This window comes from Rhincodon typus, chromosome 2 (genome assembly GCF_021869965.1).
Source record: "Rhincodon typus isolate 14 chromosome 2, sRhiTyp1.1, whole genome shotgun sequence".
Classification (NCBI taxonomy): Eukaryota; Metazoa; Chordata; class Chondrichthyes; order Orectolobiformes; family Rhincodontidae; genus Rhincodon; species Rhincodon typus.
Genome location: NC_063333.1, coordinates 71492438 through 71517987, shown reverse-complemented (window position 1 = coordinate 71517987; position 25550 = coordinate 71492438). Strand labels below are relative to the sequence as shown.

The following is a 25550-nucleotide window of genomic DNA, read 5'->3' as shown; positions in this document are numbered from 1 at the left end:
ACTTTGTTGAAGACTGGTTAAATGTAGTCTAACTGAATCATTAATTACAGGAGAGAAATAGCTGATAAACCAGTTAAGAAAACAATGTTTCTTTATGCTCGTTTAGTTTTACTCAGATCATGCACCATCGGTGTTTAAATTTGTTGTGCTTCAGTCAGTGCTATTTTCTTCTATAACTGCACCAGAAGATGTATGAAATAAAAACTGATTTTCTGGTCTTTAATTGGCACATCCCACCAAAGTGAGAAGTGTTGTGCACAAACCTTTGCCTACCACTCTACAAAGTACCTCACCTATTTTATTGATACTTCTAAGGCGATGAATGAAGTCAAACGGAATAGTGGAATATCACCATTTGCAAGTACCCCTACAAGTCACTCAACATTCTGACTCGGAAACAAATTGCCATCCCTTCAGTACCATTGAGTCAAAATCCTGGATCTCCCTCTGCGACAGCATCGTGAGTCATAGGAAATGCACTGCAGCGATTCAAGAAGCAGCTCACCACAATAAACTCAAGGGCAACTACAGATGGACACCATATACTGGCTCAATCAGCAATGCTCACATCCCATGAATTCATTTTAAAACTTATATTTAACCTACTGTAGGCATTCTCTTTAAATATTTCTCTGACCCACATTCCCTTCTCTGTACATTCTGAAAGTTTATTATATCTTGAGCAAATTGCAGTTTTGGTGGAAAGTGGAAACATTGCACTGAAATTAGCTATTAGTGTCCTGATCATGACAGTAGCTTGGAAACTCAGAAAGAGCAAGTAGCTGGGCAATGGACTCAAATCTTCCCCAGAGCTGACAAATAAGAATCCTCCTCTGGAAGGACCTCCAATGATAGATCGTGGCTAGCTTCCAGTGTCAGGAGGCCCAATCAGCACAATCCATGGAGATGGCCACAGTCTAACTTAAAAGTGTGGACAATACCTGGCCATCAGCAGGAACTTACAGAGGAGCCTTCAGTTGGAGGTAAGCTGTTGCCACTGAAGCAAGGCAAGATTTATTGGAAACATCAATCTTTCAAATGGCTACCAGAGGATTACCCCTGGAGGTAGATTTCCTCTGTTGCTGGAAAACAAACCCACAGCTCAGGCTTCCTACAGTAAAGCTGACCCTGATCCACTGCTGTTCTCCTGACCAGCAGAGGGCTGATACTCTCCAGGCAAAATCTCACAGTATGTAATAATTGCAGATAAATGATTTATATTTAGCCTTAAGTCGCTTCCAACTGCTGCCATGCAGATTCCCATTACAACCTACGTGCCCATCTTGGGAAGTAATCCAGTGATAGGACAATGTTGGTGAGTTGTTCCAATGAAATTTCATACCTTTTCAACAACGCCCCACCTTGAAGGAACAGAAAAAAATTCAGTGCATTAACTCAGCTACATGCCCAGTTTAGGAAGTAATCCATAGGCAGCAGTGTTGGTGAGTAGTTCCAATGAAATTTCAAACCTTTTCAATGATGTCCCCACCTCTAAAGCAGAAAAATCCAGATTTCTCTTTCTGGTTTTGATTTTATTGTCACGTGTATTTGACAGTAAAAATCCAATAAATTACAGTGAAAAGCTTTCATTTGTCGCCTCAAAACGGCGCCGTTTTGAATAATTTAAGAATAAGGAAAAGGAAAGAAAAATATAGCTTGAAGACACTCTGTCAGTCCCAAGCCAGCTCATCACCAATGATGCCTGCACCACCGTCCCTCCATAACTGCTCTGCCGCCGCATACACGTGACCCAATGAACACTGAAGTTGCCGATCCTCAGGCGCCATCTTTGCCGCTGGTCTGATACTCCTCTGTCCACTGCCATGTCCATCCTGCGCCAAACCCAACAACATCAGACTTCAACAGTTGCTGCTTGATGTCCTGCACTTTTCCAGTTTTTTTTTACAGAATTCTAGCATTCACACAATTTTGCTACATAAAAATGATGAACCTTGTATTTTTAATGCTAACATCAAGAATGAATTTCACAATCCTCAATAATTACATGGAAAACCTTTTATAAATATACCATGCCTTTTCAGAACGGAATACATAAAGTTTTTCTGCAATTTGTATCATCTGAAGGTCAACAGCTGATACTTAGCAAAGACAGAATAGAGAACTAGAGTTTCACTGCATTTCAGGGCCAGAGTCCATAAAACCACAAGACTTGGGAGCAGAAGCACACCATTTGGCCCACCAAGTCTATATCAGGGGAAAATGAACAGTGCTAGTCTACTGAGACAAAATGAAAATTATCCTTACATTGGAACAAGTGGGACGCTCAATATTGGACCTCATGATCTAATTCAAATTCGGCTGGGAAGCAGGAGCTATCAGCAGTACATCTTCAAATAACACACCTGCAAAGTGGATTTTAAATTAAATTCCTATGTTCAGGGCAGTACAAAATGACTACGGCTACAGAAGCAGGTCGGAGGCTGGGAATTCTTTGCCATTTTATTATGTCCTGACTCCCAAAATCTGGGCACGATCTCTGCAATGCACAACTCAGGAGTGTGACGGAATACTTTCCACTTGCCTGGATGAGTACAGTTCCAAGAATGCACAAGCATCTCAACATCATCCAAGACAAAGCAGCCTGCTTGATCAGCACCCCATGCACCAGCTTAAATATTCACTTCCTTCACCTTCAGCACACAGTGATATACATCATATTCGAGGTACACTGCAATAATTCACCAGTTCCTTCAACAGTACCTTGCAAACCTGTGACATCTACCACCTAGAAGGACATGAGCAATGATCCTATGGAAGACCACCAGACATAAGTTCCACTTCAAGGCACACATCAACTTGAAATGAAACTTTATTGTCACCATGTCTGTATTGTGACTGGATCAAGATTCCTCAACTCACATCCTAATAGAATTCTGCATATACAAACACTAAAGTTACTACTGCAATTCAAGAAGGCACCTCAACACCTGCTCAAGGAATATTAGAGATGTTCAACAAATGCTACCTCCCGTGAAAAAAAATTTAAAGGTTAAGAGGAGAGTCTGTATATGATTATTCATCAACATTTACCAATTAAATGAGCAGCTCACTTCCAGCACAGAATGAAAGTGTGGCTTGACCCACCATAACTGATGGTTGGATGCCATTTTGCAACTGTCCATCTATTCCTCCTCTAAGACTGTCATAAAACTAATCTCTTGCACCAATTTTCAATTATCCCTTCTTAACATCTTCTACCCAGCATCTATTCATCATCTTTTCAAAGTTAAGCTAAGATCAAAAACTTGAGAATAAACCTAGGTTCTTACTCCTACCTTTTTCAAGTTCAACAGGGAAAAGATCAAGCCTCTCTACTCGTTTTTCCAGTTCATATTCAGCAGATGCAGCAACTGGATCCACGTCATCATTTCTCCTATCATAGTCTTCATTAGAGTACGTATGGAAAACCTGTAGAAACAAACTTGCTGTTACTGTGATGGCTCAATTTAAAAATTTGGAGACCTATCGAAACAAATTCATCAATAACAAGAACTTACAACACAGTATGCAGGTCTGTACAAAAGTCATATCAATATGAACATCTAAAAATATTATTCATCTACACAAAATAAAATATGATGATTTACATTTTTAGAAGTACAAAAATAATTGAATAAGGTAGTACAGTGATCAGATGAGGAACTTTCATCCCAGAACGTAAAGTCAAATCTCTTCTGGACTGCTGGATTAAATGATTCAGTGGACAATATTCAGTTCTTTGCAATCATGGGCTTACAGATCAAAACTGATTGTGATCCAGTACAATGTGGCAACCTCAAAAGGCAGGATACATGGTTGCTGGCGGAAGCTGATCTCCCTCACTTTTAATTTTATCAAAGGGAAAATATGACAATGCTTTACATCATTGGGTCACAATACTTTGGAAAATCTTTCTATCCATCTTGTGAGTACATCTGTACTTAGAGACGATTCCACTCCTACAATCTGATTATGCACCACTTTCAAAAGCAAGCCTCTCCTGCTCAAGATTGCACCTAGCAACATTTCCAATAAAGTGCAATTGAATCTGGATGCTGCCCTTTCACTATGTGTTCCACCCAACTCGATATGTGCCCTCAGAAAATCCCTATATCTTACAGGGAGAAATTTAGGCTTATTTGTTTTCTATGTTCCATTTTTGGATTTTCTCTTTTGGGAAGTCTTATATTCTTAATTATATGATATGAGTTATATGCTTAATTCAGCTATCCTGACAGTTCTCACATGCTTCAGCTATAAAATTTCAATAATGTCAATGACTGGTGAGGTAAACTCAACTTCCTTTCCATTCTACTCACCACTGCGCTCTGGATATTGCTGAGATATTACCAGTAAAATATGTGAATCGAATAATTTGTTTTTCTTTTAGTCAAACTGTACCAACACAGGCAATCTGTAACACTTGAAATAAACTAAGCTTGAGATATTCTACCCTAATACAATTCATCAGGAGAAAAACTATAAATGGTGCTACTTGGTACGTTTAATCATTGCACTGCATTTAGTTCAAAGTGTCCGCCAACACCAACAATCCACTGATAATTGCCGATTGTGCATGCTCATCTCCAGTTTCTTTTCATTCTCATGCAAATGTATAACGTACAATAAAAATGCCAATTTAAAAATAAATAAAAATCCAGTATGTTAAACTTTTTTTACATTTACCAGTATAATCTTTTATTTAATCTTTTCATTTTATCCATTTGCTAGCTTTTTATCGCTGTTTGAATACAGGGAGAACTAGCCGTTTAGATACTGAACTGGCTCAAAAGGTAGAAGACAGAGGGTGGTGGTGAAGGGTTAACTTTCAGACCGGAGGCCTGTGACGAGTGGTGTGCCACAAGGATTGGTGCTGGGCCCACTGCTTTTCGGCATTGATATAAATTATTTGAATGTGAACAAAGGAAATAAGATTAGTAAGTTTGCAGATAACACCAAAATTGGAAGTGTAGCAGACAGTAAAGAAGGTTACCTCAGAGTACAATCAGATCTTGATCAGATGGGCCAATGGGCCAAGGAGTGGCAGATGGAGTTTAATTTCACTTAATGTGAGGTGCTGCAAATCAGGCAAGACTTCTCCGCTTAATTTTAAGGTCCTGAGGTGGGTTGCTGAACAAAGAGACCTTGGACTGCAGGTTCATAGTTCCTTGAAAGTGAAGTTGCACGTAGACAGGATAGTGAAGAGGTGTTTGGTATGCTTGCCTTTGTTGGTCAGTGCATTGAGCATAGGAGTTGGGAGGTCATGTTGTGACTGTGTAGGACGTCAGTTCGGCCACTTTTGGAGTATCGCGTGCAATTCTGGTCTCCCTCCTGTAGGAAGGATGTTGTGAAATTAGAAAGGATTCAGAAAAAGATTTACAAGGATGTTGCCAGGGTTGGAGGGTTTGAACTTTAGGGAGAAGCTGAACAGGCTGTGGCTATTTTCCCTGGAGTGTCGGAGGCTGAGGGGTGACCTTATAGAGGATTATAAAATCATGAGGGGCATGGATAGGGTAAATAGGTAAGGTCTTTTCCCTGGAGTAGGGGCGTCCAAAACTAGAGGGCATAGGTTTAAGGTGAGAGGGAAAAGAACATAAAAATCAGTGATGAGGAGATTATGGTATCCTTTGACGTCACAGCTTTATTCACATCATTCAACATCCCACTAGCCAAAGGACCAGTGGCCACATTATTAGAAGAAGCAGCAACACAGACCAGCAGCTCCATTAGCAATACTTAAACTACTAGACCTGTGCCTCACCACACACTTCGTCTTTAATGGTCAAGTATACAAACAGATCAACGGTACATCAATGGAGTCACCCATCTCAGGACTCATTGCAGAAGCAGTCATGCAAAGACTAGAACACACCACCCTCCCCCACAATCAACCTAAAGTGTGGATCCAGGATGTAGACGACACATTTGTCATTATTAAATGCAACAAACCAAAAGAGACCCACAACCTCATCAACAACGTATTTTCAGGGATTGAATTCACAAGGGAAGAAGAAAACAACAATCAACTTTCATTTCTGGATGTTAAAGTTGAGCGTATGACCAATGGGATTTCCAAACCTCAGTACACAGAAAAGCAACCCACATGAATCAAATCCTCAACTTCCACAGCAACCACCCCAACATCCACAAACAAAGCTGCATTAGGGCACTATTTAAATGGGCCAGGACACATTGCAACACTCCGGAACTACGCAGGAAAGAGGAAGAGCACCTACACAAAATCCTTGTTATGAACAGATATCCCTACAACTTCATCCTCAGATGCCTACTAAACAGACAACAACAGGAGGATACAGTATGCCCTAACACACTGGCCACACTGCCCGACATCAAGAACATATCTGAACTGACAACAAGACTCCTAAGACCACTAGGAATCATGGTGGCACACAAGCCCATAGCCACTCTATGATAAACACTCACAAGGATTAAAGACCCCATTCCCACAACATGCAGAACCAACATGGTTTACAAAATACCAATGAACGATTGCCACAAACATTACATTGGACAGACAGGAAGGAAACTAGCCATCAAAACACTTGAACATTAGCTAGCAGCAAAACGGCACGACGAAATCTCCTTAATATCGGTACACTCAGACAATGAAGGCCATTGGTTTAACTGGGACAAGGCAACCATAGTAGCACAAACCAAACATAGACATGCACGGGAATTCCTAGGGGCATGGTTCTCCACCCGTAATGCAATCAACAAACATACAGAATTGGACTCCTGGTTCTCCACCCGTAATGCAATCAACAAACATACAGAATTGGACCCCATATACAAACCCATACAGATCAAAACCAGAAATGACATTACTCACCATAACGGACCAGACAGTATAAATTCCAAGTGGAGTAGAATAACATCGCTTCATCGGAGGCTCCACTGATGATGTCACCTAGCATGGTGACGAAACGTCTGAATGAAAACAAGCCAGTCGGGCGAGCAAGTCAACAACCTCAGGGGAAAGATATAAAGGGGACCTAAGGGGAAACTTTTTCTCGCAGAGAGTGGTGCATATATGGAATGAGCTGACAGAGGAAGTGGTGGAGGCTGGTACGATTACAACATTTAAAAGGCATCTGGATGGGTATATGAATAGGAAGGGTTTAGAGGACATGGACCAAATGGTGGCAAATGGGTCTAGATTATATAGGATACCTGGTCGGCATGGACAAGTTGGACTAAAGGGTCTGTTTCTGTGCTATATATCTCTATGATTGTATGATTCTAAATGTTAGAAAACCAAGTGGCTAGTGAAAGGGCAGAATTGAAGGAAAACAATACTAGCAAGAAAACAATGTTATGCAAACCAATGGGGTTAAAGGTTAACAGAATCAGCACAGCCTCATAATCTACATCCCAGCGTAATAACACAAATGACCTTGGAATAATTGGATACATTGGTGGTCATCTTTCAAAATTCTATCTCTGGAATAATTCCTACAGATTGGGGCGAGGTAAACGTAACCCTGCTATTTAAAGAGAGGGCGAAAAAGCAGATTTACAGACTAGTTAACTTAACATCAGTAGTGGAGAAAATGCTGGAGTCTTATAAATAATGTGATAACAGAACATTTGGAAAGCATTAACAGGATTGGACAAAAGCAACCTGGATTTATGAAAGACAAATCATGCTTCATGTTTGAGAATGCAGCTCGTAAAATAGATAAGGCCACGTATTTGATTTTTCAGAAGGCTTTTAATAAAGTCCCACATAAGAGGTTAGTGGGAAAAGTTCAAGAACGTGGGATAGGCGGTAGTGTATTGGCATGGATTGAGAATTAGTTGACAGACAGGGAACAGAGTGGGAATAAAATGAGAATTTTTCCAATTGGCAGCCAGTAACCAGTGGCGTACCCAAGGATCCATGCTATATCCACGCTATAGATAAATGACCTGGATGTGGGAACCAAATGCAACATTTCCGAGTTTGCTGAAACAAAACTAGGCAGGATTTAAAGTTATAAGGAGAATGCAAGGAGGCATCATTTAGACAAGATGAGTGAGTGCAAAATTACATGGCAGGTGAAGTACAACATGGCTAAATGTGAAGTTATACACTTTGGTGTGAAAAACAGTCAGAGTATTAGTATTAGATTCACTACAATACTCTACTACACTAATACCTCAAATGGGCAGATTTTCTCAATAGGAAAGGTTTGAATCCACTGGAATTTGGCAAAACAAGAAATTAGTTGATTAAAAATATCAAGAACCTGAGGGATCTTGGCAGAGTCCATGCTGAACAGATGTTTCCTTTGTGGGAGAATCTAGATTCAGGGGTCACTGTTTCCAAATAACAGGTTGCCCATTTAAGGCGGAGATGAGAATTTTTTTTTCTCTTAGAGGATCATGAGTCTTTGAAACTCTCTACCACAAAAGGCAATGAAAAGAAAAACTAAGTATTTTAAAGCACAGATGGATAGATTCAAGTGTGCAAAAGGTTATAGGAGCTAAGCAGAGACATGGAAAAAGATCAATTCAGCCCTGATTTCACTGAATGGTGATGCAAGCTCAGGGGAACAAGAGTCCCAACCCTGCTCCTAATTCTTGTGCTTACACGTTTGTTTGACAGATTAGGACAGATCTGGAACATTAGAATTAAACATCCATGAAATTATGTGGGTCATCAGAAGTTGCAGAATAATATATCACCATTTATAATGTTATAATCTGGCACCCATAGCCACTACCACCAAAATGGACAAAGGCTGAAGTTATATGGAAACATCATAATGTGCAGGCTTCCTTCTAAGCCATTTACCATCAGACTTTGAACTATATTGTTGTTTCTCCATTGTCACTAACAGTGCTGTGGATCCACTAACCATATGGACTACACTGATTCAAAAGGCAGCTCACCATCATTTTCTCAAAGACAACTAGGAGTGAACAATGAAAGCTGACATAGCCATCAATGGCCACATCCCATGAATGGATAATTTTAAGAAATCAACCTCCCTGCAGGCTGTGATGATCTACCTCTTACCTCAGCAACTCAACATAATTTTCCCCAACCATCAAGCTGTAAGAGTTGAGCTTCCTGACCTGTGCATCGCTGACGCCACCACCCCCAAAATAACAGATTACATTTGTGTGATCTATTGCTATTGTAATGCCCAACCATCATCCTGTCAATTTAGCCAGGGGCCAGGTAGGAAATGGATCTATAAAAATTTCAATGACAATTTACTTTTAAGTTGTGACTGGTCTCACCCAGTTCTTTTGCTGTGCAAAGTTCATTAAATGTTTTGGGTCTCTCCTTCATCTTCAGTTGTGGCCTCAATTTAGATTTCAATTAAACCACTCAACTCCAAACTTTGTTAGAAGCTTGTCAAGACAAATAGATGAATAACTAAAGCAGCGATCGGTGCGGTGCCCATGCATGTGGTTGGCTTATAAGAGACTTGGTAAATCCAGTTTTGACTCAACTCTTGTTTTAGATGTTTGTTTTTCTGCACTGTTAAACATAGAATATAGAACAGTGTAGCAGAGGAACAGGACCTTTAGTCCACCATGTCTGTGACAACCATGATGCCATTCTAAACGAATCCCATTTGCCAGCACATGGTCCGGTCCATATGGGTCAGTTCCCTGCCTCTCCACCAGATGATCACCAAAGCTACAATATGAATTTAAATGTCTAAAGATCAAACAAAATCCGCTATACATTTTTTACTTTCCATCTATCATTTGGCATCAAATGTTCAAATGTGTTAATTGATCTATTCAAATATATTCTCAGAACAAGTGACAAATGCAAAAATTTTGAAGTGATAACACAATGTTATTCTCAGATCAACTTTTGTCCCTTTATTCAATTAGTTAAAAACAGTCTGATAAGAGATGACGAAATCATGGAAATAATGAGAAGAAATGCCTCTTTTACAAATGACCTTCATAATTGTAATTTCAGTATTAATTAGTATAGTCCAAGCAGAAAAGCACAAATTAGCAAACTATTTGCCATCAAACAATGTACTTAACCAAATCAATAGCCTAATGCACCCTCCCATGACATTCCATTCTTCCCTTGCCTTCCCTCTGTTCCACACTTATCGCATACATTTAATCCTTCCCATGTTATCCCCTTCCTCTGGTACAATTTCCATCTCATGCCAACCCTCCAATGACATCTCCATCCCATGCTATCCCTCTGATACTTTGCTGTTCCCGCTCATTAGGTATCATCTACCCTTTCAATTCTTCTCATGCTATCCCCACCCCATGCTATTCAAGCCGTCTTATGGTAGGGTTTTTCAGCCAAACAGCAACTACAAAGTTAAAACAATTCTTGAAAGCCAAACTTGCAAAAGCAAAGGCAACAAAGTAACTTTACTGCAAACGTGAGTCACATAGCATGCCCCAGTAACCAAAAATCACAAACACATCTCTTGAGGTCAACCCGCAGACTGACTGGTGTGGGACACCCCACTTTGATCCTGCAAATCTGGACACCCGGTACTGGTGTTATTTCTACATCTGTGAACCGTACATTCAATCAATATGAGGTATACCTGTTTGCAAGCTGATCTTTATATAAAATATTTTCTCACCTTGTGACAAGGGCGAATGCATGTTGTCTGGGGCCATTTGGTTGTAACAATAGCCTCCTCCATTTTTTAATTAGATGGCATGATGATGGTTATAATGAGTCATTGTTGTGATATTCTAAGTTCCAGCCCTACTTAGTACCAGCCCTGTTGTCGGCAGTGATTACAACACAGTTAGAATTGCATGTAAACTGCTTGAAACTCTGTATTGTTGGAGATGTCTGCTGACTTAAACAGTATAAGGTTATCTCCCTACCAGTGCAAATAAAGATTGCTTGAAGTATTAAACCCCAAAGACCTGGTGTCGATATTATATAAAATACTTCCTCCACACTTCTCATTCTATCCCAATCCCAATGTTTTTTTTTAAACAGGTCTGACCCTGCTGTCAAACTAACAAATTTAATCAATTTTCTTCATTGCATCCATACTTCCCATGCCATCCCACTTGTTCTACCTGCTTCCCAATGCCAACTGATACCTCCCACTTGTCCTCTTTCATCTTAACCTTCCCTTGCCACCCCTTCTGTGCCATTCCTATTGCTCATACCATCTCTATCCCATGTTGTTCCTTTAATCACAATCCAGCCCTCCATTACCCCACCCACTCCTCCTCTACTAAATCACCTTTCCAAACCAGGCCCATCCATATCCATTATTTCCATGCTACTTGCTCCCTCCAATAACACCCATCCAATGCCATTCTCATAACGATTAATCCTTCTGGTGCCATCCTTAAATAAGTTCAAAAATGCAAGCAGTATTCTTGATTTGGTCTCATCAATACCCCTATAACTGAAGCATATTATCCTTACTTCCTCATTAAATTCCTCTCATAATGAAGGCCAGCATTCCATTAGCCTTCTTAATCAGTTGTATTTGGGCTGATGGAGTCTCGTTTATTGTTTCATCCAAAGGACGCAGCTCAAACAGTGCAGTTCCCTTAACTATGACCTTCTACTCTTGCAGCTCTTGTTTTACTTTGACCCAAAGACTACGCAGAGCTACTTAGTAGTGACCCATTAGTGACCCATTGACAATGCTCCACTCTATCAGTACTGACCACCTGACACTGGTGCTTTACTTTCAAAGTTCTCGGTGCCCTGGTATTTATTCTTTATTGCTTCCAAATGAACTGGGTGGTTTTTGTCTCAAGGGATAGCAAGACAGAATTGTCAGCATGGTCTGTTCTACAGTCTAAAATCCTTCCACTTTGCCCTGCCAAGGAAATCCCTTGAAATAACAATTACTTGTATATTCCCTGTGTGCTGAAATTTTGTTTACATGTTTGATCAGCTAAGTTCTATCTTCAACATGTTAAATTACTCCTAATTGTGGTAAATCCAAATAAGAGACAAGGGCCTTCTCAAACCTAACATGGAGGGACTGGCTACCTTCAATGAAATTTCCAGGTATTAGATCGGACAATGGAATTCAAATATCAATCAATCATATTTTGTAGGTTCATAACAGAATCACTTTTCCCAAAGCCTGAGTCTTGAGGTTAAACAAACTGTTCACCCTGATTGAAACTGAAATAAGGCACTACTGCACATACTCCAGTTTCAGAGTTAATTACAGCATTTTTAAGGATAAGATGTAGAAACTAGCCGACATGAAAGTGGATCGGTTCAACATTCTCTATTTGCATGATCACACAAGTGCAACAAACATAAAAGAATAACTAAGCAAGAACTAGAAAAACATTATTTAACTCTTAATTTGTGTAGAATTTTCATCACGGAGATATGCATGTCATCATTTACATCTCCCAGTCACTGCATAACAAAGGATACATTTAATCATGCCTGAGAAAGGCTCATTTTTCAGGAAGCACCTGGAGGTGAACCACAGGAACAGGAATGGGTGGCTTAATTGCCACAGTGCAGTTCAACTTCTGCATATATCATTTAATTTTTTTGTTCATTTCACTACACCACTGAATGATAAACATGGATTTCATAAGAAGTTGAGTTGTGATAGAGACAATCTTTGAGTTAAGATTGTGAAATTAAAAAGTAATTCTTCAAAACAGTTGGAATAATCTGTAATTCAATCGACAACAATTAATAGTTACAGCCATACTTCATACCAAACCATAGCGATAAAATAAATAAATTTCAATAACTTATTTTTTGGCTATTTGGTTTGCTTTAGGAAGTGGTGACCAGAGTTAAATATGGATCCAAAATAAATTACTTTCCTAATTTCTCAATATTTATACAGTAGGGAGTTTAACCATAAAAATGATAACTTGCTGCTATATAGTACATGTACAGTGGGCAGTGCATAACTATGCAAATGTAATTTGCAAGTAAAATGCTTGCAAAGTGAAAGAATGCAATGAGACTAACAGTTTAGTCAAAGCTTTGGGGAGGGAACTTTTGTGCAGGGCTTGGGGGAATGATGCAGAAACCAATGTTGAGCCAAAGGGACATTACACAGCTAAGATGGGTGCAAAAGATAGGGAGGAGTGAGGCCATGTAAAAATTTAAATAGAAGGAGAATTTTTAAATTGGAGACATTGGAACTTCAGGAACCAACGTTAGTCAATGGATAAAATCCAAAAAGTAAACAAAAGAAACTACAAAGGTATGAGGGGGTGGGGTGGATGCAACAGACAGGGTAACTTCATTAAAGGGCATGACATGGACAGGTAATGATTAATATTTAAGGAACAAATGCATATATTACAGCAGCTATACATTTCCTTCAGGCAAAAGAACACAACAGGAAAAAGGGCTGAACCACAGTTGACACTATAAACTAAAGACACAAGATTCAAAGAGGAATCATATAAAGTTGCAAGAAAAAATAGCAAGGCCAAGGACTGGGAGCAGTTTAGAACTCAGGTTGACAAAAAGGAAAGAAAGAGAGTATGATGATAAACTTTCAAAGCATATAAAAACGGACCATAAAAACTCCTATATGTATGTGCAAAGGGAAGGATTAATGAAGAATAATATAGGAACCTTACAGTCTGAAATCAAAGAATGATAATGAAGAACAATGAAGTCCTAGAGTAACTAAACAGTTACTTTTCTCTGTCTTCACAGAAAACTCAAAAACTTCCCAGAAGCAATGGGGAAACAAGGGTCTTTGGAAAGGAGGAAGTGAAGGAAATCAGTATTATTTTGAAGAATAAAGATGTTCAAAGATGTTAATGGGACTAAAAACTGATAAATTCCCAGGGCCTGATAATCTATATCTCAGGATACTAAAGGAAGTGGCCATGGAAACAGTCTACGCATTGGTTGTCATCTTCTCGATGTCCACAGACTCTGGAGTGGCCTAGCAGTTTAGACAGTGGCATATGTACCCTCACTGTCTAAAAAAGGAGGGGATAGAAAACTAGGAATCAGAGAACTTTTAGACTAACATCAGTAATAGGGAAAATTCTGGAGACTATTATAAAGGGCATGACGACAGCAGAATTAGAAAACACCAATGTGATTACACAAAGTTAACACAAAAGGGAAATCATGTTTCACAAACGCACTGGGGTTTTTTGAGCATGTAACTTACCCAAGTAAAAATATACTTGCCATAGTGGGTGTGCAATGAAGGTCACCAGGCTGATTTCTGGAATGGCAGGTTTGTCATATGAGAAGGGATTGTGTCATTAGGGCCTGTATTCATTGGATTTAGAAGAATGAGAGGTGGTCTCATTGAAATGTACAAACTTTTGACAGGCCAGACACACTGGAGACAGGGATGATGCTTCCCCTAGCCAGAGGTTCCAGAATTGGGATTGCCAGTGGCAGAATATATGGTAGGCTATTTGGGACTGAGAAGAAATTTCTTAGAAGGTGGTGAACTTGGGGAACTCTGTACCATTGGGGTGGCACAGTGGCTCAGTGGTCAGCACTGCTGCCTCACAGCGCCAGGGATCCGGGTTCAATTCCACCCTCGGGCGACTGCCTGTGTGGAGTTTGCACATCCTCCCCGTGTCTGCGTGGGTTTCTTCCCAGTGCTCTGGTTTCCTCCCACAGTCCAAAAATGTGCAGGCTAGGTGGACTGGCCATGGAAAACTGGCTGTGAAAAATGTGCAGTCTAGGTGGATTGGCCATGGAAAATTGCCTATAGTGTCGAGGGATGTGTAGATTAGGTGGGTTATAGGGTTATAGGGTTATAGGGGGATGGGTCTGGGTGGGATGCTCTGAGAGTCAGTGTGGATTTGCTGGGCCGAAGGGCCTGTTTCTACACTGTAGGGATTCTATGATTCATTGAAGGTTTGTAGAAGCCAAGTCACTGAATGTATGAAGGAATGAAGGAATGAAAGGAGAAGGAAGGTAGATTGCTGGCTGGTAACGATGTCAAGGAGCATGATGAGAGAGCAGGAGAATGGCACTGAGATACAAAAACAGCCATAATTATAACCGAATGGCAGAACAGGATCAACAAGTCAAATGGTGTAGTCCTGCTCCTATTTTCTATGATCCAATGTAAAACACCAATAAGTAAACAGAACCTGTGGTGGGACAGTTATGAGCAGCAGAGTTTTGGATAAGCTGAAGCTTACACCATATACAGTATGCAAGTGATCCACGTAAAATGTTGGAACAGCCTCTAGAGGGTGGCAAAGTCATGAATGAGAGTTTCAGCAGCAAATGAGCTGAAACAGATGAAGAGACATAATTAGAGGCAGGCAGTGTTATAAATGTGGAAGTAGAAAACCTCATTCTCCTCACCAATTTGTAAGTGCAAAGAGCTCATGAAATTTTATGTCATTAGACTTAGGTCATCTATTCAGTTGCCTTTCTATCTTCCCTATTGTCAGTAAAACAAACCCCCAACATCTTCCCCATCTCTCTGTCTCTCTCTCTCTCCCCCCCCATCCCTCAGTACCTTCACTTTCCCCTCCCCCCAAGTTATTCACCGTCTTGATTGTGTGCTCTCCTGTTTCTCTCTCATATCTTGTCCATCAGATCAATGTCCCGCTGTTTTGATCACTCCAACGCCCACCAAACTGCCGATTTCCCTTCCTAACTCTGACATTGAAAACTGAATTTGTAAATAGTTTCCTATTTTGTGGCTTGGTTCCCCTTGTTCTCATCTTAAATTCAAAATCCTTCTCACTTAAACATTTTCTTCTTCTTTGGTTTGGCACTGAACCCAAAACAATTTTTTTTAATTCTACACATGTAACCACCTGGTTTCATATCGCAGACCTGGATATATTCTGGTTCAGGGATTCCCAAATTGACATTGCTGATCTCCAAGAGGGGCAGGATGAGATTTTAGGACGACCATCTCTGAGGCAATTAATGTTGTCAGTTTTTGACAGCTGCAAAACCCTGTAAACATGTGTTTTACGATCAAAGTTAAATTTCAAGCCATTTTAATACTAACCCAAGCCATGAAGCTAAATATCAATACATCACAACCTCATGGTATCTGCAGTTATTTCACAGCCTGAAAATTCCATTAAATTTAAACCTAGGTCCATTTAAATGCAGTTTGTTCAAGGGCCTGTCTGCTGAGCAAGTACACAGGTACACCTAATGTGACATAATACTTTCATTAATTATACTCAAACAACCTTAAGTTTATTGCGAATTAGCAGTTCTTCCACTTTGTAGACTCTCGTCTTTCAAAAACCTTAAAGGAGTTGTCATGGGCTAGATTTTAGATTGTCCAAATAAAAACCGAAAGAACTGCAAATGCTATAAATCAGGAACAAAAACAGAAGTTGCTGGAAAAGTTCAGCAGGTCTGGCAGCATCTGTGAAGAAAAACATCAGAGTTAATGTTTCAGGTCCAGTGACCCTTCCTCAGATTGTCCAGTTTTATTAGGTGTAGGGGTTGCAATTCACAACCTGTTTGCATCCATTCAGATCAAAGAAGGCAACATCCAAATCACATCATCTGAATCATTGAAAAGTTGGGCTAATTGAGTTCAGCTTTACCTACTCTCTTGAACATTGCCTGAAGCCTCTATCTTTAGCAGTGGTGCTTGGCAGCATTATTTGGAAATCATGCATTCCAGCCAGCCAGTTTCTTAAAGGCAGGTTATCTCTGTTAAAGGGAAATGCACTGAAGATGACTGTTGACATTTAAAACATCAGAATATTGAACACCAGGATAAAACAGAGGGTTCCAGAGTAACCAATACAACATTGGATGCATTAGTAGTTGGTATGCACAAGAGAACAGATGGCAGGATTCTGCAGAATGCAAGAAGCCCTCAACGATCACCCTCAAAAGTGAATGGGAGCAGATGAAAGTTCCACGATGCTGAATCAGAAGGCCTGGCAACAGTTCCATATTAGACCTAATGACCTTTTTAAACAAGTGGTCATGGTCAGCAAATGCATTTTAATAAAACATCTCCTATTATCCACACCGATAAACTATCAGGCTGATCAATGTACCACCTCCCATGCACTAGGAGCAATCTGTGACACTCAAGTCTTATGTCCAGATATGCAACTTCACCCTCATACATCTACCACTGCTGCCCAGTCTCACATCCACATCTTGCTGCAAACTCAGCTGTTCAGCCAAGACAGGCACATCACTCAAACAACATTAAACAATTCTGAATTCTTCAAAACACGTGTCACAATGGGCTTGAAATATTAACTCTTGATTGCCATTCTACAGATGCTGCTAGATCTGTTGAACTATTCTAACACTTTGATTTCATGCAATACATTTTGTGACATTCTGACTTCTCTCTTCCAGGTCAAGATGGCATGTAATTGGTAGTAGCAGAGCTTTGCTGGCCTATGGAGGAGAAGGCTCCCAATTGCAACTGGGTCTCCGACACCTCACGTTTATTGAGGATCATTGGGGACAGTCCTGCTTTATGCCACTTCAACTCTCAGTACAATTTCATGTATAATTTCTTGCTTTACAACCAACCTCTTCCACTACACCAACCTCCCCGAATTCCTATTTTCAAATACCTAAAAAATTCTGCCTGCCCAGTTGCAGCATCCCAAGAAGAAAGAGATAGACTAGTAAAGAGGTCTATCACTTGATTCAACACTCGCAATCACCAGCTGAAGTCCTTGCACTGCACATATCCTGGAAATTAATAGATTAGTCTCATATCAGATCTTCAAAAAATCATGAACAACAGATGCACATGACCTGCATGGTCCAAACTGGAATCTTGGTATTGTATTACCTTGTGGGTTCATGCTATCATGGTAGCACCAATTAAAGCCTTCCTGTTTTATAATAGAGTCATACAGCACAGAAATGCACCCTTCAATCTAACTCGTCCAAATCAACCAAGCTTCCCAAATTAAAGTTGTCTCACTTGCCTGCGTTTGGCCCATATCCCTCTAATCCTTTCCAAGTCATTTACTTATCCAAATGTCTTTTAAATGGTATAACTGTGCCTACATTAAATGGTATAACTGTGCCTACATCTACCATTTCTCTGACAGTTTATTCTGTCACGAATAAACAAACTATCCTCTGTGTGAAAAAATTGCCCCTTAGTTCCCTTTTAAATTTTTCTCCTTTCACCTTAAAAATATGCCTAGTTTTGAACTCACCCACCCTAGCAAAAATACCTTTGCTATTCACCTTATCTATCCCTCTTATGATTTTATAAAACTCTATAAAGTCACCCCTCAACCTCCTACGCTCCAGTGAAAGTCCCAACCTATTCAGCCTCTCCCTATAGCTCAAACTCTCCAGATCCACCAACATCCTGGTATATCTTTTCTGAACTCTCTCCAATTTAATAATATTCTTCCGATAGCAGGGTGACTAGAACTGTACACAGTACTCCAAAAGTGGCCTCACCAATGTCCTGTATGACCTCAATATGACTGTCCCAACTACTATGCTCAATGGTCTGAGCAGTGAAGGCAAGCACGCTAAGCGCCTTTTTAACCACCCTATCTGCCTGTGATATAACTTTCAAAGAACTATGGAACTGAACCCCTAGGTCGCTCTGCTCTACAACACTACCCAGGGCCCTACTGTTAATTGTATAAGTCTCACACTGATTTCTTTTACCAAAATTCAATATCTCAATATCAATTATCCAAATTAAACTCCATCTGCCACTCCTTAGGCCATTAGCACAACTGATCAAGATCCCTTAGTAATCTTAGATAACCTTCTTCACTGTTGACTATACCACCAATTTTGGGGTCATCCGCAAACTTATTAACCATGCCTCCTAAATTCTCATCCAAGTCAATTATATAACTTACAAACAAAAGTAGACCCAACATCGATCCCTGTGAAACACCACTGGTCACAGGTTTCCAGTCTGAAGAATAACCCTCCATCCAATTGGCAAGCTCTCCCTGAATTCCATATGATCTAAAATACTAATTAATCTACCATGCAGAACCTTTGTCAAATGCATTACTGAATTATAAAAATGTGTACTTCACTATTTAAGGAATCTATGCATCTACAGAGAGATGGCCAATTATAGTAAATGCAGAACAATGTTATCAATTCAGTTTAATAATGTCTTATCCTCCAAATGAAACAGACTCCCACGTTCACTATTTTGATCATCTCTATTTTCCACTTGTTAGAACTCTCACTGATGTTCCCTTATTTTTATTTGATTCTTTTTCAATTTTGGTTTTGAACTGTGAACCAAGAGTTGAAGATGACCGTTAGACTGTGGGCAGCAGCTTGTGTTTAAAAAAAAGGAACAAACAAGCTGTTGTTTGTTTGTGAGGACAGGCCTGAAAGCTAATTGCAAGTTGATTCATGATCAAAGAATTCCACAGATTCTTTGCAGATGTTTTACCATTAACGAGGTCAGTAGCTAAGAATTCGCGCCTGTTCAAACAGTGGGAGTGGCCAGAGAGTCTGAGCTGGTTTTTTGGACTGTTTGGCAGAGGAGGAGTTTTACTGTTGATGTTACAGCATGAAGATTTGAAAGCTCCCTGCCTAACCTCTTATTATCAGTTAGTGAAAGTTCACAGAATAGAAACTAAGTTATAAGTATTACCAAAAATTCCTCAAGAGTGAACTGAAATGGTGGCACTGATCGACATCTTTAGAAAATCAACCAAAAAAAATTCATAAAAACCAAAATCAAACAAAAACAGAAATTACTGAAAAAGCTCAGCAGTCTGGCAGCATCTATGGAGAAAAATCACAGCTAGCATTTCAGGCCAAGTGACCCTTCCTCAGAACTTTCTCAGAAATATTCATGTATGCCTGTGGGAGCAGTGCATCGTGAAAACTACTCAAATAATCTGACCAGTTTTTTTTTATTTATTCCTTAACACTGTTTGTTTATCTGTCATTAGTGTGAATGGGGATGAACACGAAGGTTACTGGGTTTAAATTGTAGACATTAATTAGATTACTTTGTCATTTAATTTTTCTCTGTGGAAGTTACTATATTGTTAAAAAAAAAGTGTTAAGTCATTTGTTTAAACTACAAACCAGGTGTCTAGAACTGATTATTCACAACGTCTGAGATTGATTATTCAAAACGTCTGTTTCGGAACCATTAGGGTCAATCTTGAGGGTCTTTGAAGGTTTTAATTCTACTGTATTGCGAATACAGAAGTATACCAATTTACCTTTCTTACCACATCACTGAAATACACAATAACAATTGAAAGTTAGGTATATATCTGAACTCCACACAAGCCTCCTCCCACATTTCTTCACCTACCTCTATTTCTTTCATCCTCAAATGTTCATCACAGAATTGTTGGTGCAGAAAGAGACCATTTGGACCACCTGACCCGCACTTGCTCTCTGAGCTTTATCTAGGTTTTCTTTAGGACTGATTCAGAAGTCACACGACATCAGATACAATCCAACAGGTTTATTTGAAATCACAAGTTTTTGAACTGTAATCCCTTCATCAGGTGAAGTGGCTTCACCTGACAAAGGGGCTATGCTCCAAAGGCTTGTGATTTCAAATAAACCTGTTGGACTATAACCTGCAGCTCCACATCATTGATTCTTTAGGACTACTCCATCTGATAGCATGTTTCACATTCTAACTGCTCTTGAAGTAATTCCTTAGTGGATTTTTGGGAGACCATCTTATACCAATGACCCCAGTTATAGCCAACACCACAAATAGAAGGTCTCTTTTCATAATTCTAACTTTTCTATAAGTTTGTAGTGAGTAATATGACATCAGGGGTTCAAGCTATTCATGTAAATTGTGAAGAATCGTAGCACCGGTATCAATTCTCATGAAACAGCACTTCTATATTTTGTCAATCTGAAAGGCCACCATTAACACCTGCTGTTTTTTGTTTTGTAGTCAGCTGTTATCTTCTATATGTCTCCTGATTCCACATTGTCAAATGACTTTTTTCTCAATGACTTAGGTATCTGTTCTTAATAACAAATTATCTCCTAATTTAATTTTCCAAAAACGGCAACTACTCAGACCTGTGAATTCATAGTTTCTGGACAATCAGTTCCTTGAATTGAATTTCACTAATGCTTACTGTAAGTGCATGCAAGTGGTGGAAATTAACAGAACATTAACTAAAGGTTCTTGTGGTGGTAACGCCCCCACCTCTGGGCTAGGAAGTCTGGGTTCAAGAACCACCTGTTTTGGAGGTGTGTTATGACATGCCTAAAATGTAAATTAAAAGTAACTAAATATATGATTAAAGCTAATTTCTCGGACCTTGTGGCGCAGCGGTAGTATCCTTGCCTCTAAGCCAGAAGGTCCCGATTCAAGTTCATGTCCCTCATTATTTTATGCACCTCATTCAGGTTCTCCCTCAGCCTCCTCTGCTCCTAAGAAGTGTATCCAGCCTCTTTTCATAGTCTGAATGCTCAAACTTAGGCAATAATTTGGTGAACCTTCTCTGCACTCCCTCAACTCCCTCCTACAGTGAGATGACCAGAAGTGCAGACAATACTCCAGCTGTGGCTGAACCAAAGGTTTGTACAGTTCCAACATAAGGTCTCTACTCCTATAATCTATGCCACTATTGATAAAGGAAAGCATCCTTCTTAATTACCCTGTTAACTTGTGCTGCCATCTTCAGGGATCTGTGGACAAGCACCCCAAGATCCCTCTCTTCCCCAGGGCTTCCTAGTGTCCTGCCATTCACCAAATATTTCCTTGTCTTGTTACTTCTTCCAAGTGCATCATCTTGCACTTCTCAGGGTTAAATTCCATCTGTCACTAATCTGCCCATCTGATCAACCCATCTGTATCTTTCTGTAGCCTAAGACTTGTTTCCTCAATATTGATGACCCAGCCAATTTTCATGTCACACCCAAACTTATTTATCATCCCCCATATTCTCATTTTGCTTTGATTTATTGTAGTCACATGTACCTAAGTACAGTCAAAAGCTTTGTTTGCAAGCAGTACAAGCATATCATAGTAAGCAAGGACATACAGATCATGGGGTGCTTAGACAGAGTGAGGCATACAGGTCACACTGCACAGAAAGTACACGAAACAAAATTAACGTTAACAATATCAACATTATTTGAAGTGAGAGAGTCCATTCATCAGTCTAATAATGGCAGGGAAGAAACAGTTCTTGAACCTGTTCGTGCATGTGTTCAAGCTTCTGTATCTTCTGCCTGACGGGAGAGATTGTAGGAGAGCATTACCAGGGTGGAGGGATCATGGATGATGTTGGCAGTCTTTCTGCAGAATCGAGAAGTGTAAATGGAGCCCATGGATGGAAGGTTGGCTTCCGTGATGGTCTGGGCTGTGTACACAACCGATTGTAGTTTCTTACAGTCCTGGGCAGAGCAGTTGCCGTATCAGGCCGTTACGCATCCGGATAGTATGCTAGTATGCTTTCTATGATGCATCTGTAAAAATTGGTCAGAGTCCTTATGGACATGCTGAATTTCCTGAGCCGCCTGAGGAATCTATATCGTTTATATATTGTCACGAACAATAACGGACCCTACACGGATGCAGGTGAATACCATTGACGACCAGCCTCCAGTCACACAAACCATCACTCAAATAGTGCCCAAGAAATGTCAGCTGTGTTTGTTTCTATTATGAAATCCAGCCAGCCATATAGTAAAATCAAGGTTTATGTGACTAAGAAATGGAACCTGTTTCAAGTGAAATAGCCTTTTAGTTCATTAAGACTTTTAGGTCTTCACAACTTGTTTATTAAATCTCAGGAGTCAAAGCATATTTTGAAAGGGAAGAAAATCTTTCTTAGACTAGAAGCATCTTGTAATCAATTACATGTATCCATCATCAGACAAAGAATTTGTTTCTATATTTATCCACAGCATTTGGACGAGAAAATGGATACATAATAAAATTGATGCTCAATGCTGATGAACTTCATCAAGGCTCATGATTACAGACATAGTTTGCACAAGAGGTGTGGCAAGTAGAAACTTTCAGATTGGGAAACTTGTACAGCCAAGTTGCCTGTACAAGCCTGAGGAAATCATTAACACATGTTCAAGGTCCAAACAACACATATACAAATAAACTAATTAAAAATTGAAAACTTAGCAAAAGGGTTTGTAAAACATTCAACATTTGGTAAGTACTGTCCCCTTCAAATCTTCATTCAAATTCTAGGCATTTAACCTCTGTGCATTCAGAATTGTCCACAAATAACACTGAGTTTACGCTTTACGGTTGTTTGTTGATTATTGAATAAATAGACAGCAGCTGTGATTAAGCCTTCAGCAACTGGACAGGCTTCTACTTCCATCAATGTAATGGCACAAAACTTCACACTGAAATTCAATATTGGATTGTTACCCAGTTCCTCCAGGGCAAATCCATGGACAAATAACTTTTAAACATGCATTCAAGAAATTGTAGTCTAGTTTATGGACTAGCAGCTAAAGCTGTCAAAGCTTGACCACACGTACAATTTTCAGAAGTATTAATGTCACTGCCTTTTTGTAAAGAAAACAAGTCTCATTATTTTAAAACTACCAGCTTAATGTTTACTTCTGTTGGTTTGTGAACATTTGTTCAAGGAGCAAAAAAAATTGGTAATACTAACTTAAATAAGTGGAAACATCATTTGTCTAACAATGCAACCTCGAGTGCAAAGGTGCCATGCAAGGTATGTTTTTGTGTAAATAAGTAGTGCAAATCTAGGCCAGAACAGATAAACTTTTTAAAAACTCTGCTGTGGTACTGAGTTGCTGTGACAAGGAGCACAATCCTTATGTCTCCTGGTCTGTGTTAATTCCAAAGCAAACTTGTTGAATTTGTCAGGACCAGTGGTTAATGATAGACTACCAGGAAAACTTTTATGTTGTCATCAGCAGTCAAAGACTACACTTTTGGAGCTGATGCCATTGTTACAGCAATACTGCAATTTAAGTGTACTTATTGGGTGGTATTCATCCTTACCTCAGAGGCACAACACTAGTTATTATTAGCCATCATTTATATTGACCAGTATTGCTACTTTTGCATAACCAACCTGTATTGATCTTTCCCAACATCAAGAAAGATACACAGCATATACATTTGTTCCAGTTGTACTGCACATACCGTGACTCTGGAAAACAGGAATCAAGAGCAACCTCATAATAGTGAGCTCATTTGCAGTATTTCTGCAATCTATATATTCTGAAGAATATCTTTCCATCTTAAGCCTCACACTGAGCAATGCTTCAGTCCTGACATTTCAATCCACTTCTCAATTTCCCTTGAACTTTCTTCATCTGAATTCACAGAACACTGGTCTTCCTTAACACTTTTCTTCCATATCAATTGTCTTGCTCATATTCTTGGACATACCTTTGACCTTATCATCTCTAGTAGCCTCCGTACACTGATCAACTTTATCATAGACAATGCTGTCTCTGACCATTACATGTATCTTCAACACCTATATCCTCCTACACCATTCATCCCATAACAATCTCAGGCAGAGTCGCATTTCTTGGAATTGGTATTGCAACCAGAAAATTCAACTATCACTTTTCCAGAATTATCTTAACTTCACTTAGATTTAAAAGGGATAATTCATAAATGCAAGCTTTGTGCCATGTATAGAACTCATAACAAACAAAACCTAAAAATAGCTATTGGAGTTAGCATGGTAGAGGTCTACAGAACAGAAAATGGCCCTCAGCCCATCAAGTCTGCAACAGTCAAAAACAACCACCTAACTATTCTAATACTAGTTTTTAGCACTTGGCATCGCAAGTGTACATCTAAATTTTTCTTAAATGATATAAGGGTTTCTGTCTCTACCCTTATAAGGGATCCAGATTCCCACCGCCTCTAGGTGAAAAAGGTTTTTCTTATCCCTTCTAAACCTACTGCCACTTACCTTAAATCTATGACCCCAGTCATTGATCCCCTCATAAGGGAAAAAGTTTATTCTCGTCGATGCATAATTTTATACATCTCAATTACTTCTTTCTTCAGACGTCTCTGTTCCAAGGAAATCAACTTCAATCTATCAAATCTCTCTTTATAGTTCCGGATTCTAATCAGGTGCCATGATACAATCAAGTTCCTCCATTCTGGTCTCTGTCTGTTGCTTTTCAGATTATGAAACATCCCTCTTTAGTATTTATTGTTATATTGAACTCAGCTTTTTCCCCTCATGCTCAACAACAAAAATATACCAAAAACACGACTGTTATCCAATTTTGATTGCGGCATCACAGAAATGAGTCTGAACAGCAACAATTCAGGGAGAGAAGAGGAGCCACAAAAGATTGAACTGTGCAAATCCTTGATCAGATCTAGCAATTAGGATATTTCTTCAGGTAACAGATAAGGGAGTCTGAAGTGCCAATTAGCAGTGACAACATGTATACACTGTAACACTTAATAACAGGCAAATTATACTGCATAAACATGTCTGGTGTAAGTGGCACAGTAAGTTGCTGCTTCCATCTTTCAGATCCCACCCTCTCTGAGGTGAATGTAAATGATCATGGCATTACGTAAAGAACAATGAGAGTTCTGTCAGCTTACTGGCCAACATATTGCTAGAAATTGGTGAAACAAAATAGTGACCAACGCCATATGAATCAGGATTAAGAGTAAGCTAATCAACTCCTCAAG

At 39.5% G+C, this 25550-nt stretch overlaps 1 protein-coding gene across 3 annotated transcripts in view; it reads right to left on the bottom strand.

Moving 5' to 3' along the window:
• ppp1r9a (protein phosphatase 1, regulatory subunit 9A) overlaps positions 1-25550 on the bottom strand; it is a 265269-nt gene that overhangs the window by 174420 nt on the left and 65299 nt on the right. For all 3 annotated transcript variants that reach the window (XM_048610696.1, XM_048610710.1, XM_048610703.1), the window contains exon 2: positions 3297-3429. In XM_048610696.1, the coding sequence (XP_048466653.1) occupies positions 3297-3429 (133 nt within the window). The remainder of the gene's footprint in view (positions 1-3296; positions 3430-25550) is intronic.